This window comes from Larus michahellis, chromosome 7, assembly GCF_964199755.1.
Source record: "Larus michahellis chromosome 7, bLarMic1.1, whole genome shotgun sequence".
Classification (NCBI taxonomy): Eukaryota; Metazoa; Chordata; class Aves; order Charadriiformes; family Laridae; genus Larus; species Larus michahellis.
This window is the reverse complement of record NC_133902.1, coordinates 39,152,592-39,170,647: the sequence shown is the minus strand read 5'-3', so window position 1 is coordinate 39,170,647 and position 18,056 is coordinate 39,152,592. Positions and strand designations below refer to the sequence as shown.

General features: G+C 40.2%; 1 protein-coding gene and 1 long non-coding RNA gene across 4 annotated transcripts in view; both read right to left on the bottom strand.

Annotated features, from left to right (window-relative positions):
* LOC141746152 (uncharacterized) overlaps positions 1–11,614 on the bottom strand; it is a 136,046-nt gene extending 124,432 nt beyond the window's left edge. The window contains exon 1 of the long non-coding RNA XR_012588246.1: positions 11,508–11,614. This is a non-coding gene — a long non-coding RNA (uncharacterized LOC141746152). The remainder of the gene's footprint in view (positions 1–11,507) is intronic.
* Positions 11,615–12,074: 460 nt separating this feature from the next.
* The window catches only part of STK39 (serine/threonine kinase 39), a 102,548-nt gene continuing 96,566 nt past the window's right edge, over positions 12,075–18,056 (bottom strand). For 2 of the 3 annotated variants that reach the window (XM_074594035.1, XM_074594034.1), the window contains exon 17: positions 13,356–13,572. In XM_074594035.1, the coding sequence (XP_074450136.1) occupies positions 13,498–13,572 (75 nt within the window). In that variant the 3' untranslated portion in view covers positions 13,356–13,497. Of the gene's footprint in view, positions 13,573–18,056 lie in introns of all 3 variants that reach the window. The other variant, XM_074594036.1, reaches the window with a different exon arrangement.

Genomic DNA, 18,056 nt, shown 5'->3' with positions numbered 1-18,056 from the left:
GTTCATCTGAAGAGGTATTAGCCTATGAAATATGTAGACCTCTACTCTATTAAGATGTTGCTTCTTGTCTTGAACCCCAGGGATATCATCTAAGAAAAACCTTCATGCCCAAGAAATGGCAACTCTATAAATTACAAACAGGAACAATGCATCCAATAATAAGTCTAAGTAGACAAGTAGAAAAATGTCTCACCCACTGAGTGCCACAAAAGAGCACAATTAGATAACCAAACAAAATCTGCAGGGCAAGAATGGTTATTAATCTCCCTGGCTGCATTATTAGGAAAGCAGAGATTAGCAAGGAAGGTCCTTTCTGACTGATGTGGCTGGCAGGTCCTTCCCATCTCTAAGAGAAAGGACTGCCCTCATACCACGGCTGCTAAAGAGCACAAACAAGACGTACACCAACCCTTTGAGATCCTACATCCTGAAGACTCACATCAGCCCCAGGTTTAGGTGCTTTCAAACAGAACAAAGCAGAAGCTTTGCAGGATCCTTGGCTACAGCTGGCACAAAGTTTCCACTGGGAAACAGCGCATTTTACCTTGGAGAATAAATCATGGTGCCCCCAATCATTACATTTTAGGATGTCTAGACTGTAAGAAGAGTGAACTCTTAGCAGATAAATTGTCTCATTTGTGATAGATCATTTATTTCCTGGAAATTTTAGATGATGAAATGCTTTAAATTTTTTTATGGTTTTGAAATTACTGTGCTGGAAACATCATTGAAAACAAGCTTGCACTTTTATCTTCTGCTAAACCCAAGAGAAATACCACTTCAGAGGAGCATATTACATTTCATTTGAACGCTGGGACAGCTACATCACTAAGTAAGCTAAAAAACATATGGATTGTCAGCGTTAATACTACCACCTGCCCACGTTCTCCCTTTCCAGCTCTGATCATCAATCATAATTCATTGTCTTCCATGCTCTTCATTTCAAGAGTACCCAACAATTTATTATTTTTTTAATGCATTACAATTTCAGTACGGCTGCATTTTGTTTAAGGAAAAAAATGCTTAATATAATGCAAAAATTTTTAAAGAAAAATGGAAAAAATTGCACCTGTAAAGTTGTACTTGCACGTGCACACTGGCTGGCAACATGCACATGAAATATAGAAACGAAATGAGGAACATTTTGTTGTTCCTTGACATGTGCTGTGAGCATGGATGACACAAGGACAGATTAGAGCAAACAGGACTGTCCTTTCCCAGGTTTTACTTTTACTAATCATGCTACTGTTTGAGAGCAAGAAAACCTGATCTAGTCAAAGATGGTTGTTGAACTAGATGACCTTTTAAAGGTTCCTTACAACCCAAACCTTTCTATGATTCTATGAAGAGAAGTGAAAGCATCACCACCGCCCATAAGATGAAGAAACTCTGCACAAGAGAAGGAAGGAACGAGGGAGCCTTACATATAGGGACTGGACACAAAAAACTTGGGAGCTGCAGAAATTTAGTGGAAGTGGTAAACTACAGGTGACAAAATTACCTGTATCTTTGAAGCATATCTCAGATAATAACAAAGCTTTAGAAAAACATACATGTTCTGAAATTTCATGCTCACCACTGTCTCTGATCTGGAAGATTATTCTCAGTTCACTGCAATGCCAAGACATGCATTTGCTTTAAGCAGTAATTTACAATGGATGAGGCCACATCATTTGTGGGACTAGCAGCTGCCTGGAACACATCAGACGATTGACAACGGATTTATCTTAACAGTTCTTAAAGTACGTGTTTGTAAAACTGCACTTTTAATCGTATCAGCACCCACATGATGATGAAAAGCAGCATTTTCAAGAGGGGTAGTATGCACTCTGTCTTCCCACAACTCATTCTAACACGCCTTCAAATAAATTCAGTTCTAACCATGCATTTAAGCCAAAAATATGGATTTGTTATATCAAATTTAAATTACAACATAGACTTAATTTAACTACAAACAACGTGTTCCATTTCCTCAACATAATACATCACAAATCGGTAAAATTACTAAAACTTACTTCAGTGTAGTTTTTTTTTTTTCTGGAAAGATTTCCTCCATGATAGTTTGAAAGACACCTAAACCAGAAATAAGTTGCTAATATACACTTAAATGTTATACACCAAGAACTCACTAAGATTCATCTGCCTGACTGTTAAAACAGAATTTACATAGGTACCAGTTTGTATCTTGCAAAGTAAGTGCACTTATATCCTTGTTCCTAAATTTGCCAATATCTTCTTTGTATTAACTTACCATAAATTCAGACAGAAATATAGTTCAGTTCTACAAGAAGAGATGATCTTTTAAATCCTCTCCAGAAGGCAATAATTTTACCTTTAATTATAAAAATTATTTTCACAGATAGAAGATTTCTTTTATGACTGAGAAAAGGATTATGATCTTTGTTAGATAAGCAGTAGAAGACTTAATTTCCACTATTTGTTATATATTTATATTAGCTAGTGTTAACATGCACGCGTATTTGTCTCCAACATGCTTTTAAAGGGTTCTCATTGAGATCTGAGCATGTAAGCCATTGAAATGGTCTGGGTTTTTTTTCAAATGCCTTTAAAAGTAGTAACAAATCGCTTAAGTGCATAGATTTATTTTGTCAAGTATTAGTAATGCTCCATTAGATTAATTTGTGTTGACACACAAACAGAACCCGGGACTAGTCAGAAAAACACAGGTTTACAGGTGTCAATCAAAGAAAAACATGATATGTACATACCAGAAGATCAATACTGTAAGAAAGGACCAGTTAGGTATATACCTGAAGTACCAGCGACAAAACAGGTTTGGATTTTTCCCCCACATTACACACAACTGCGCAGACATCAAAGCTCTGGTTTGGTTTTGTTCGCAATTATAGTGATAGCTTTTAAAAACCACAAATGGCTGCTGGAGTAAATCAAACCAGGGAATTTAGAAATTGCTCAACAGTTAGTGCAGCTGCATCTCGGTCTCCGGTGCTGACTGTCAAGAACCAAATCACAGAAAGCTACGAGGCGGTCTGAGCAGAAATGGTTTCCTGGAAGGGGCAGTTCCCAAGCAACATCAGTTATAACTTCTGAAGAGAGTCCACACAGACAGCACGCACCTCCACAGGAATCACAACACTACTCCTGTGGGCCCCAGAGATCTCCTCGTTAGACAGCGAGTTGTCCACGGAAAGAGCAAAGAGGAGGGAGGAGAAGTAAGATGGAACGAGGGGCCCAAGACCTTCCCTTTCTCTTGCCAAGTTAAATGCTGCAATGCTGAGACCCACACAAAGAGATAAATCCTCTTGTAAAAAATAAAATTTCAGAACAGAGGGAAAGGAAAATAAATTATTTTGTGAACTGCAAGGTTCACAACTGTTTTACATAAATATATGTGTGTATGTGTGTGTGTATAAATTAGGAATGAAAAATAAATACTTTGCAGAGCTGAACAGTTATTGATGCAATTCTTGGAAAAAATCAAATGCCACTAGTAAAATTATATTGGTATGTGAAATAGCTGAGTTTTGTTTGTTTAAGAAATTGCTACCATGTATTTTCTAGTTAAGAAGCAAGGGCAGCATATAAACAAAGAAAAGCACCACAAAAGCGTGTGTACATCTCCAGGAGGGATTAAATACTTTATCAGTAACTCTGTCCTCATCCTGAATTTTTTATAGCCGTGTAGCTCAGTACAAAGCGAGCATTAAAACCACCATAACTGAATTTACAAGAGATACGTGCAAAAGAATTTACAGGAGATATGACCTCTTGCAGGGCAAGAGAACCAGAGCTGAGGTACCCTCTTTCAGGCGTTTACAATCTCCATATACACCAGGATATAACAAAATACACTGTATCTACTGGCAATGCTGCACTCACCATCCTGCTCGACAGACCTTTCTCCTCTTCTCTTTGACTGTTTGACAGGTATAAATAATGAGCACTGAGACTACGTACAGGCAGTGGAGCGCTCATTCTGCTTGTGCTCCACATACACGCAGGCTTGCTTCCTCTGTGCTCTGCAGTGACCAAACACTGACCTAGTCTCCGTAGGAAAAGACATTTCCAGCCACAAGGACAACGTGTCGCAGCAGCAGAACTGTCCTCTCATGTCACCGTCTGCTCCCCTGGTCCATAGCTTTTTCACAGCACTCTCTGTGATGATTTCTAGGCACCTGCACTAACCACCACGTTGTCCGAGGGCTGGGACCTGCACGCTGCTTTGGCAGGGGAATCTGCAAAGGGCACCGCTTCCCAAACACAGCGGGGCAGGGGAAGCATGACTTCCCAACTTCCAGTATGGCTTAAAAAAAAATTAAAACAACATTTTCGAATAAAAAGTTTGTTTTTATGGACTGTTTTTGTGAAAGTTGCTTCATTCTTCCTGTGGCACCTAGCACCTGGGTGCCACAGCCAGCATAGGGACAAGCACAATTCCAACTCCAGCAGTGTGAGCCAAGCGTGGGAAAAGCGTGGGGCCATCCCTGGTCCTCGGCAGCACCCAGCTCCCCAGTCCAGGAGGACCTTGGTACAGCCTTGTCCATATCCCAGCCAGCTAGCTGGGTTACAGCTGCTCCACGGTTGCAAGGATCACAGCACTATCCTAAGCTGATTCTCTATAAAGCTTCTGCAAACCCACGCTGACTTCTAATAGCATTTAGAGCCTGGTTTTTAGATGAGATTCTTTTGGTAAACTTAAGTTATTATAAGTTAGCATAGAGTCTAGTCAATACTAGTTTATTTCCAGGTGAACATGGATGATGATGACAGTTCAGCATAGAGAAAAAAAACCTGTGAAAAATAAATGTATGGGGACATACAGAGTTACAAAAGATTATGGTATAAATAATTTTTTCTATGCATTGCCTTGGTAGTAATTAGCATAAATAAATACATAAAAAGGTATATTTGATAAGTGGTATGCCGGGCATATGCAACAAAACAGGCCTTTGCAATTATTAACCAGTCAAAATTTTATCTTAAGCTAAAGAACCCTTTTTGCCTCAACTGAATTTGAGAATATATTATCTGCATGTTCCAGTATCAGGATGCCAATTTCACAGCAAGTAAAACACTGTCACTTTTCTCTAACACTGAAAGCATATATCTAACACACCATAAATCAGAAAACAAATCTGTTTACTCTCCTGGACTGAAGCTGAATGTTTAATTCACTTTGTTGTAATTTTTTGCATCCAACAGCTGTCCTCAATTTAAACTGACGTCAATCTGATTTGCCACAAGGTCACTGGAGTACTCTTCCAAAAGGTATTTTTAGGCTTTTGGCTTATACCAGAAGGGGGGAAGAATATTAGATTTGCTTCAGTACTGTTCCTCTTAACATAAACTCTTACATTGCCTATAACAATTTATAGGGCATATGCAAATGTAACTGCCCCAGTCGTCTTTGGATTTAAACACATATAGCCTTACTATAAGACATTATCTGCAATTACTTCATTAAAAATTAAAATCTTTGCCTATGAAAAAGACCCTGCTCGACTATGCTGACAATGGAATATGAAGATAACAATTAAAAAAAAAAAAAAGGGGAAAACGTAACACTCACTCATTTGCTTAAAACACAGCCCTGCTTTGATTTCCACAGACGGATCCAAGCTATGCTACCTCCAAGTGGGACAGACCTCAGAGATTCAGACCTTTGTTGGCCTTATAAATCCAACGAGGAAGTACCGTTATACAATATACGCAAATCCATGAACACAAAGTAGTTTTAAATAAGTACAGTAATTTATATAATGCCAAATTGTAGCTCCATAGCTCTCATCCAAGAGTCTAGATTTATCTTTGTGAAAATCCTTCTGGATGATAAAAAAAAGTATCAAGCAACACACAAACGTAGGAGTTTCCTCACCCTTTCAATCTTTTGCGAAGCATCAGGTTTACGGATGACTTGACTGTGCCCTATCTGACAGACAGATTTACAAGGTTAGCGCTGAACCTAATCAGAAACAATCAGAAAACTCTCTCTCTCTGGTGTCATTTTCTGCTTGGATGGCTCTGCAATGCTATTATAAATAGGAAAAGCTTGCAGCACAAGCAGGGTGGAAGACTACAGGGAGATTTTAGTAATCACCTTCCATTCAAATCACACCCACTCTTTAATCACGATTGGATCCTTTTCCATTTTATAGCCCCAGGAGTAAACCGAGGAGCTCATAATCAACACAGATAGGGAGTGAAATTTTAGTCCCACTGAAGCTATTGTAGAGTATTATTAATTCATGGGGCCGAGATTTCAATAATGGTCCTTCCCTCTGGATTCTCTGTTCTAATTTAAGGTGTTTTTCTCCACCTTCTTCCTATTTCTGATAATATAGAGCAAATGCTCCAGTGAAGTTAAAGTTTGTTTTAATCAGAGTGCTCTAACAAGGCAGGGCGGGGGCAGGGAGGGGGGAATGTATCCTGAATTCAACAGGATTCTCAGCTGATTCTCTGAGATGCTGGGAATATTTCCAGGTTTAACATAACAACCCCAATCACATATCTATTATGCTTTTTCTCATTGTGAACACTTACTTCACAAAATTCACAACTACAAAAACCTTTCCACAGAGCTGGGAAAAAAAAAAAAGTCAGGAATTTTATTTAATTTCACAAATTGCACATTTGCACTGTCAGAAAGATCCAGCTCTCAGCTTATGCTAAAAACTCTGCAACCAAAGCAACCTAGAAAACCATCAAATGTATCTCTTGGCCTAAGTACAAAGTCCTTTATCCCTATTGCAAAAAGGGGCATGGAAAGTTTACCTTTAAGAAGGTACTTTTTTTTGCAGCAGAACAGAGTACTGCTAACTTCTTGCTTGGGCACATTCAGGGCCAAAGGCATGGCTCGCTGTTCTCACCGTCCACTGTGAGAGTGATGATGAGCCTCAGCGAGGCCAGGCCGCGATGCCCTGCTGTGCCATCGCAGGGGAACCGCGTCCCACCACACAAGGTAAGAAGGGAGCGCTGCCCAACAGGGCTGATTAAACCATGGGCAAGCGTGGGAGAAGCGGGAGGTTGTCATCCACACCTCCCCGGTTCTGAACAAGCTCATGTTTGCTGACCATTTGATTTTATACTTAATTCTTTAATTTAGCATTTTGTTCTTTCTTGGTCAATAATAGAGTACTAGAACACTGCAGGGCATTAGCAAAAGATACTTGCTTGCCAAAAAAAACCCAAACCAACAACCAAACTTTCCGGAACCTTAATGATACAAATACCAACAGGTTAAGGTTAACATAATAATGGCATACCCTGGTCCCTCAACCTTCTTTGACGCGTTGGAGAGAACAGTAAGTGTTAGAGACGTAACGAGTTTTCCTAGTAACAGTCTTCAATAACTTTGCTTGCCCTTTACATTACGAAACAGTACAGGTACAGACTGTAACATCAAAGCATGTCAGTGGTTTAGTGTTTTGTTGTTTTGTTTTTTTTTTCCTTCCCCCCAACTTTTTTTCCCCCCAATACCGGAATGCATCATAAAATCAATTCCAAGCTTTCAAAAGCAGAGATGCAGGCAGAAACACAGGCCTCTTACTTAAAGAGTCTCTCCAATTTAGCACTATGCAGTCCATCTTGTACAACACAGAAGTTTTGCTACTGGGAGATATAGTCTTTTTGCCTATTTATGCTTTCTGATATGACATGAGTAGCACAGAGTCCACCTCCTCAGAACCACTGGACACACTCCGGTTCTTCTGCCTCTTTTATAATTCCCCGCTGATGACAGCCACACGCACTACCTTTATGTGAAGGGACAGTTGTGTTACCAAAATAACCTTAAATTCCTTTACATTTTGAGATGCCATACCTCGAATTGTCCTCAAAGGAAACAAAGCTAGATCTACAAAGTCTACAGATGCAGAGTAAAGATGACAAAACTAGAAAAGCCTTTTGCTCAAAGTAAATCTAAAGAACCCCAGCAATCCTATGCACGAGCAGCACCTTTCTTCAATGAATCCGAGTTATTACACAGATGAAAAAGAACCAAATAGCCATTCAGTTTCTTTACAGAAGAAAAAAAATATTTTAAAAGTTCCGTATTTGAAAGATAGCTGGTTTTCATTAATTCTTAAAATTTGTACCTATGCAGAAAAAATAAAAAAGGAGGCATGTATTTTCCATCTACTCCAATTCTATTTCTCATAGCTGCTTCTGTACATAAACGCATCCACTTGCATAAGTGATTTTCTACACCCTACTGAGACAATAAACAAGCATAGCCTTTCAAATTCACATTTGAAAATTAGATGGCAAAACATTCATGTCCTGAGAAGGACAAGATTACCTCCCTATTTGTTTATGCAGTGAAAATTAAATATTTCTCCTTCTTACCATACATTCTTCCAAGTCCCTGTAATTGCTCATTGATCCACCATTGCCCGTATTCTGAACGTGATCAGAAGCAGACAACTTCCCAGCTACTGAGTTTGGTTCAACATCTCAAATTACGATGAGCTCGATGAGCATCAATCTAACCATTATAAAGCAGCTATAAAACCACATTTTTATGTTCACTGTAATGTTACTCTTAGTCATTGAGGGAAAATGAATACCGAAATGTCACAATGCTCAACTAATATGTCTGGATATTTCATCAGTTGGGCCACTGTGTAATAAAACACAAGTAAAGCAGACTTTGTTAGGAGTTTTCATGGTTTGAGTAAACCCAGCTGCTCCATCAGCTTATTAGCAGAGCACATGCACAGGGAACTCGAACATGTAGGCTCCTGCTGCTTTTCCAACTTCTCATTTTAAAGTAATTAGCATTCTTCGTGCATGCACATTCACGAGTGCATTGGAAGAGGGTGGAAAGGCTGCCCACTTGATGCAGTGGGAAAACCCACAGCAATTCTCTGAATAAAGTTATATAGCAATTGATCCAGAGGAAAAAAAAAAAATATACATACCAACTGCTATTCGTTATCAACAAGATCTAACATTTTTTTTCTGCTTTGAAAAAACACAGGGCCGGGGGGGAGGGCATCCTCTGCTCCCTGCTAAACAAAAATCAGCATTTTCAATGCACTCAATTAGCAGTGTTTTAGGTCTGTGTCAGATTCATCATCAGAGCTAATTGATTTCAGGCACAGGCCAATCTCACCACCCAACATCGTTATGCAGAGGTAGGTGGTGAAAAGGAAAACAAATCTCTGATTAAGGAAAGCATGAGGGGGAGGGCACACAACATTCCCTCTCAGAGAAATAACTGTGTTTAAAAACATTCTGAAGGGGTGCCCCACAATAAGATTTTATAAGACTGCTTTGGAAGCCCCTGAATTGGAGATTTTAAATTAGACCAAGCTCACTGAAAAGGCACACATACATCTTTATCTCAGGAGAGAATATGTGGAGGGGAGAAAATTCAATGATGTTTCCTGGCTTATTTCCGTGCTGCCCCTTCTACCTCCACGCACAAAGCAGAAGTGTGCTCTGGGGCGGGGAGGTCTATAGAGGAAATTGTGGTAGTACATAGGATAGTATTTCTAGAAAACAAAAATATTTATCCCCACTAGGTAGCTGCATTGCAGTGTTGGGAATATCTGAGGTCAGCACTTGTCAGGAGAGACACATGTGCTCCTGTTCTCTTGACGTGAAAAGCATACGCCCCCAGAGCGGGAGGCAGCTTTCCTGGCCCAAAGCCCATGCTGGAGTCCCAAGAGATAAAGGCTGGAAACGTCCCTCCCCTCCCACATGCACAAACCAGTTATTCTCCAGACCTAGTTTTGTGCTGAGCTAAATTCTATGTTTACAGTCATCCTTTTTAATACTTTGAAAATAATAAATGACAGAAGTGTGTTTCATCAACTGTCCTCCATCTCCGTCCACAGCACAGAGCTACTTTGAGCACAATAAAGCAGAGCGCACTGGCAGGGCTGGCTCCATGGACATCGATGTTCATCAGTCCACAGAGCCTCAAGTGCCCAGCTGCAAGCACTGGCATATAATCACTGCTACAGATGATTATATTTTTAGAACCATCTAATTAAGCCCTATTTTCCTGGCATCAGAGACAGCTATATGGTAGCTCACCTGTTCCAGCTTCACCTCGTTAATTAGAGACCTCTTCCTTCAAACACAGACAGGTGTTCCAGCCAGCAACAGGCCCAAGGTATTGTCCAGCAACACCTCTCTAACAGGAGCAGCTTTGGGGCAAGTCATGTCGTACATATGAGAATCATACCCATCTCCTAAATGCTTTTCATGTAAACATGAATAAATGAACAGTTGCTGGTTTTTTCTTTTCCCTTGTTATTCAACAGAGGATTTGAATACAGCATTCAGAAAGAAAATTCCTATTACATTAGGTCTCTATTTCTACTTTATCATCGCTTGCACACTGCTTTCTACTGCAACCTACTGTATATTCTTACCTTTCCTCTGTATAGCTGCAAGAATAAACTACTTCATTTTAACAGACACTAAAGCTTTAACTACCTTTTCTTTCAGGTCACTGTCCTTCTGAACTCATTTTGCTCACACTGTATTTATTCACAATACCTTAGCAGCAACAAAAAAAAAAAATTTAAAAACCAACATAGCTGCGATAAATAACACTGCTGCGTGAATTTGCTCTCACTGAACCAAGGAAGCTCAGTGAAGCATTGGCATCTTCCTGCATCCAACTGCAAGTGAGCAACAACTGTTACAGCTTTATCTTGGTACAATACTGCTGACTGCTTCAACTAAAGTATTACATTCTTCTTTATTTAGATACCTCCTGCAGACTCAACCAGTACAGCAGATGAGCACTTTTGACAGTTGCTACTCATACCCCAACACCTTTTCCTCAGCCTTCGGGGAGGCGTATAGCGAGTGGAACATGATTTTCATCAAATTATATATTCCCACTTCTTTTATAGATCTATGAAAATAACAAGCTTCCCTGAACGTTCATTTCTGTGCCTGAAAGCTAACCAGCTAACTGCTTTGCAGGTGGATCAGTCAATACTGGTGCAACGTTTTGAGCAGCATACATTAATGTACATTAGAAAAATTATCTAAGAGCAATACTTAACTCCTTCAGGTCCTGCTCAGTAGCCACCCAGTCACAGCATTGCAGGTTATCAACTTTCAAAAGTAGATGCACATTTAAGGTACCTTTTAATTTACTCTGACTCCAACACAAAGGTTCCCACTGAATAACTAGCTGCCAAATTGCAGCCTGCCCCCCCACCCCCAATCAGACACGATGCAGGGCCCCCCGCCCTCCCCCAGTACAGCCCAGGCGGGGGCTCCCGGGGCACAGGCCGACGGGTGCCCAGAGGCGCAGCCTTCGCCCGGCCACCGCTGGGGCCTCCCAGGGCCGAGCCCGGAGCACAGCGCACACGCTGACTGAGGCAAAGCATTTACCAAAGTAAGGCAGGAGATAAACAGATGATGATACGGCACTGAGGTGAGATACCCTTGACATGGAAGAGATACCGAACAGATTATCGGCAATACCACACCCACAAAGACACCCCAAAGCTAAGGAAAGACACAGCTTTTTTTTGTCCCTGAGGAAAGGCACTTACCATTTTCGTTCGCTGCCACCAGCCAGCTGCAGGCCCAGCCCCACCGGCGCACAGGACCCTTCCAGCCCCCGCCACACTGCCAAAACCCTCCCTGGGGCTGGACCTCCCCACACTAATGGGCCTGAGGACACCGGTCACCTGAGGAGGGCCTGAACCACCCCAACGAGTCTCATCTGTGGCCACCAGCCCCACATCTGGGCCACAGGCAGCAGGTGCCAGCCCTGGCCCTGCCCTGGGCCCTCTCACGCTCTTCCCCACACAAACCAGCGTCCCACAGGCTTACGGGTCCTGCCCCGAATAATCAAATGATTTCTTGAAGTACAAACACTTCAGGGGTCTTAAAACTGGCTTATGCAAAGTACTGGAATGCAAGTGGTCACGGGCAACCCTCTCCTGTGAGCAAGCAAGTGATGTTTTCTCCCCTTCTCCTCCCCAACAGGAGGAACCAGATCCCTTTGTGCAGGTGCCACTCATAAACTAAGTAAGGGCAGCAGACATTTATAAGATCACCCTGCCACACAGCCATCAAAATGCACACAGAGCACTGAAATTCAAAATACAAATCTGTTTGTGCAGTACACTTTTATTTTTATTTTATTTTTTTAACCTTTGCAGTCATCTTGGAGTAATCATCATGTAAACAGTAGGATGGGATGGGATTACATTGAGTCGTACGCAAATGGCTCTAGAACACCTCAACGATCATGACAAGGCATTATAAATAACTTCTCTTAATAATATATATTTGCCGTTTTCAGTACATTAAAGAGCTGCCGTTTATCTAGGATTAGCTAGGAAGTAGTTTAAATTGTAACCTCCGAGAAACACATCTCCAGATTTGAAAGTCTTTCTAAGGTTCACTAGCTCCATAACATCTATGTCACAGGTTAAGCATAAGACTACTTGGGTCAGAAGTGTTTTCTTTGTAACAGAGTTTTACTTGATCATTGCACAAAGCCCTATTATTTTCACTCCACCTTCGTATTTTGTAGAACTTCAAGTAAAGCTTCAGTTCTGTTCTTCAAGTTTTTAATCACCTGTATGAAACCGGTTTCTATCATTAAGGATAAGTCGGATGGGAGCTGGACACAGTAAGCAGTCTACCTTAACGACAACAGTTCAAAGTAGTTCTACCTCATAGACTTCCCAATAAAGCATAGTCAAAATATTCTAACACCTTTGCTACTGTAGATCCCCTCCTTGCTCAGATAACTATATATATTTATATATATTGTACCATATGTATGGTACTTCTAGAAAATGGAGATTATTTATTTAAGCAGCCTCAGGCACATTCTTAAAACATTAATGTCTGCAAGGCACCTCCCACTCCCTTGACAATCAGTTTGTGGACTGGTTTTTAGACACACAACCAACAAAAGCTTGCTAATGCCTAATTGATTTTAAAAAAACCAAAACCCTATAAGTTACCAAATACTTCAAAGATATACCTGAAACTTTTTTAAATAATGGGAGATTAACTGCAAATAGCACATAATCAAGTCAAATCATTTTCTTATTACTAGGATGTGTAATGCATAAATATATGAAAAATAAAATTCACAGTCAGTTTTAAAACTAGAATTCAAGTTTGGCTAATAATTCTTAACTTTTATATTTATGTTAATTTCTAAATATAACAGAACAGAGGCAGTATTATCAACCACAAATACAGGTAAAATAGTATCACTCAAAGTTTATGAAAGAAGTAAGCTTGATAGAAAATTCCTTTTGTAACCAATAAATACAGCCACCTGAGTGCATTTCCACAGGCTTTTCACTTAGGGGGAATCCAAATCAACTGCTAAGAGACATTTAGTAGCATTTTGAATGTTAGCAGCAGCGGTGTAGCTGTGGGCTTTGCTTGTTCTGACTTTGTGAATTGCTAGGGAATGAAGCAGAACTCAGTGTGTGGTGCATTAATTTTCCTTTGCATCTAAGCCGGACTCTTCGCAATCTCACGATTCAGCTTGGGGTCAAGGGACAGACATCAGCTGACACTTAACTGAGCAAACCCAATCAGTTTCACTTCATCGGGAATCTCAGTGCCATCACAGCCAGAGGCCTGCAAGTACAAACAGAAATGTTTAGTATATCACGCTACAAAGGAGGGTTTGACAGCCAGGTTATAAGTTTTCCCCGGATCACCTAGTCAGCAAACAGCTTACTTGAAGGAAAGCTTTCAGACTGCTTGGTGTATCCGCTGACAGATCAGCCAACAGCATCCTTAATTTTAGCAAACTCTTTAAATCAATATTAAAAATTATGAAAAAAATACTGGGAAATTAACACTTAAAAGACCCAAATTCTTTAACCCAAACTTTCCAGACTGGAGCCAGATTTGCTTTTTCATGTGAGCATGCTGTTTTCATTCATGAAGTGAATAATAATCTACATGTATAAAATCCACCTTTTACCGTTGTGCTGTAGGCACCAAATGACCCATGAGTCCAGCTATCAAGTCAGTTTGGAATACCAGCCCACTGAATTTTTAAAGAGATGGAAGCAGCCTACGAAGAGTAACAGTTGCAAAAGGACAGCTCCTTTCTGACAGTACAATCTAGTACTTAAAGCCGTATACTTCAGATTCTTCAGTAACATCCCAGTACGAACTGGCAAAAGCGATCAGTTAATTTTACACAAATAATGGTAAAAATACAAAACCACCTTGCTCGGTTTGTTATTTTAGGTTTGCTTTAAAAAATTATACATGCTGTAGGCAAAATATTTTGATATTTAGATACAAAATTTGCTTCTGTAGGAGTGACTACATTTTTAATGAAGTTTTTTATGCATTCTTCCCCTGTGTGGTAGGTAAATCAAAATAATAATACAATTGGATGCACGGTGTGTAATGTATCACGACAGATGCCTTCAGACTCTTTGGCATATCCCCCCAAAAAAGTGTCAGAACAATTGGTTCACCCTATAAAAATGCTCGTGATGCTTTTCTGCATTTGTAGCAGTTGAACCCTTTAGTAGAACTGGTTTGTGTATATGCACTACATGGAAAAGAGCTCTCAGATTGTGCACAAAAGGTGCACCAAGTGACATTATCCACTGAGTTTTCAAGACAAAAAATAAACTCACTCGATACTTGTGGAAGCATTACATCAGGCTACTCCTTCAAATTTACTTTGATCAGACACAGCGAACAGACAGAAGTTCTGTCTTCAGAGAGTATTTCACAGGTCTTACTCCATTGAAGCAGCAAGTAAAAGGTCTGAGATCATAACCATTGGTTACTATTAAGTTATCTGAATGGGTTTTGGATTGGCAATTTACTAAATAAATGGAGTTTCAATTTTGCACTTAAGATACTGTGATAAAAAGAGATAATATTTTTACATCATTCTACACTCTAGCTAGCTATCAATCTCCTCAAAGCCATGTAACATATCTAGATGCATATAGATTTTTAAATGCCTTCCTTATCAATAAATATTGTCTAATATTTAATGCACCTGGAACCTACCAGTTTATATTTTGGGCTTAGTGGAAGTACAACTGCTATACACAAACTGCAATGTACAAGAAAAGCTCTTGATATTTACAATTCACTGTTTAGTGACTGAATGCATTCTTTTGTTAATATTTTTTTCCTCCCTTTTTCATATGAAAAAATCCTTACATAAAATGCAAATTATGCTGCGCAATAATTTTGTGTTTCCTTGAGTGTTGCCAAGATTACTTGTGTATTAAAGCAGCATCTTTCCCAAATTGTGGACAGCTGGATCCTGCAGGGAAGTCATTACTCTGTGTTAGCCAAGACAAGTAAGGGAGGTTTAATACTATATACATTCTGTAGAATGACATCATTGTAAGACCAAAGATACACTGTTAAAAAAATATGCAAGAGGGAGATCAAACCTTAAAGACAGATTAATCCAGACACCTCACTTCAATACCTTTTTTTACCATTTTGGCAATAATTAAAGATAAAAATGTTTAAGACATAAGTTGTTGTTCTTTCCTCCCCAAAGATGAAAATGCTTGCTGTTTGAATGTAAATATTATATACCAGCAAAATAGCAGCAAAACCAGTCTGCAAACAGTGATATACGAACTAGATTCCCTGTCCACAAATAATAGTAACTAATCCTAGACTAAAGAGTACTTTTCAATTTGATTCTCTGACTGGACATAGGATTAGCTACATTTAGACTTTGAATCCCCATAAAATATTTACCAACAAAATGTGTTTTAATAAAGCTGTATACAAGTGCTCTCAAATTCAGTGACACCTTGCTAAGAGGTAACAAAGACTCAGTAGAGCATACAAACAAGTGACACAGTTCTCCTAGGCAACAATTCATTTAGGAACTCCACTAGACAATATAGAAACAGGCAGAAACAGAATGTTTATTAAATTAAACCAAGGATAAGAAGAAATTAGGATACTTCTGTGGTTACGTTCTTTTCCCTGGAAGTAGGGAACTAATGCAGGAAACCTAGGTTTAAAATATCAGGAAGAAACTTAGGTTAAAAATTAACCTCAGGAATTGTCACGTAGCCAATGGGACTTACCTTGAGAAGTGACATTGATTTGCGATTGTCTATTAAACAATCAAACTTGAGGGGCACCCTCAGCAAGTTTGCTGATGACACAAAGCTGGGAGGGGTGGCTGACACAGCAGAAGGCTGTGCCTCCATTCAGAGAGACCTGGACAGGCTGGAGAGTTGGGCAGAGAGAAACCTCATGAAATTCAACCAGGGCAAGTGTAGGGTGCTGCACCTGGGCAGGAATAACCCCCTGCACCAGGACAGGTTGGGGGATGACCTGCTGGAGAGCGGCTCTGTGGAAAGAGACCTGGGAGTCCTGGTGGACAACAGGATGACCACGAGCCAGCAATGTGCCCTTGTGGCCAAGAAGGCCAATGGCATCCTGGGCTGCATCAAGAAGAGTGTGGCCAGCAGGTCGAGGGAGGTCATCCTCCCCCTCTACTCTGCCCTGGTGAGGCCACATCTGCAGTACTGTGTCCAGTTCTGGGCTCCCCGGTTCAAGAAGGACAGGGAACTGCTGGAGAGGGGACAGCAAAGGGCTACCAAAACGATTAGGGGGCTGGAACATCTCTCTTATGAAGAAAGGCTGAGGGATTTGGGTCTTTTTAGTCTGGAAAAAAGACAACTGAGGGGGGATCTTATCAATGCTTATAAATACTTAAAGGGTGGGTGTCAGGAGGATGGGGCCAGTCTTTTTTCGGTGGTGCCTGGTGACAGGACAAGAGGTAACGGGCACAAACTTGAACATAGGAAGTTCCACCTAAACATGAGGAGGAACTTTTTACTGTGAGGGTGGCAGAGTCCTGGCACAGGCTGCCCAGAGAGGTGGTGGAGTCTCCATCTCTGGAGACATTCAAACCCCACCTGGACACGTTGCTGTGCAACCTGCTCTAGATGACCCTGCTCTGGCAGGGGGTTTGGAATAGATGGTCTCCAGAGATCCCTTCCAAGCCCTACTGTTCTGTGATTCTGTGATTAATTCTGATTATGGTAAGAAATAGGATTATAACAGCATTCACTTACTGGAATCTGAAATACCATGTGACATTAACTGCAATAAATCCAACTGAATCACAGAAATTCCCCAACCTAAATTTTCAAGTGGATTTGTTTTCAACTTATATAAATATTAACTGGATACTATGGGATATTACGTTTTGGAATTTCAAGCCTTTATTTTAAATGTGTGAGCTAAAAACCCAGACGTCTACAGAGCCTTTGGAGTATCTATATATCTAAATGCTCTTGGTGAGATGCCATTGACTATACAATAAAGCTAAGTCAGATGTTTAGACAGCAAGAACACAGATCAGCTGCAAAAAGAGAAGCATCAGCCTTTAAGCTAAATTTAGATAGCAATAGCCACAGAAACAGAACGATTTGAGTTGCATGTCCTCCTTCCAAAAGAAACGTGTAAGTTCTGGTGGTTTTACTGGACTGTAGAGGAAAAATGAGTCCAAATTATTTAGTAGGTTTAAACTACTCAAATCTATATTTAAAAAAGTGACACAGGAAGAACAATCCTGAATCAATACATTATCATCAACTAGGTCACTTACTCTCTAAAAACAGTTCTCTACAGCCCATACGAAGCAGCTGCTGTTATAAACAAAGCTATGATTCTGAAGACCTACTTATCTCACAGACAGTCAGTCTAGTCTTTCATATGTGCCTGAGTCACTCTCAGCAAGGGGTGCTGAAAACAGATCGGTGAGAATTTAGTATTTACCTAACTAATCATTCAATAGCTTTAGCTATGTACATTTTTCAACTTAATTTCAGCAAGAAATAAAAACAAACACAGCACATCAATTCCAAATTAAGTTTTTGCAATGTAAAGTTATTAATATCACATTAGATTAGATCTATCATGACGGCATCAAAATTGACCAAATGTAGGATTCATGGTTCAGGGCACAAAATGCAGCACAGGAAACAGTCCCAGACCCAACACCAGGGTCTAATGTTGTATATACAGAAGATAGAAAGAGGCGGGGAGGGAGAAACAGTAATGAAATACAGTGGGAGCAACATCAACTTGCGAGT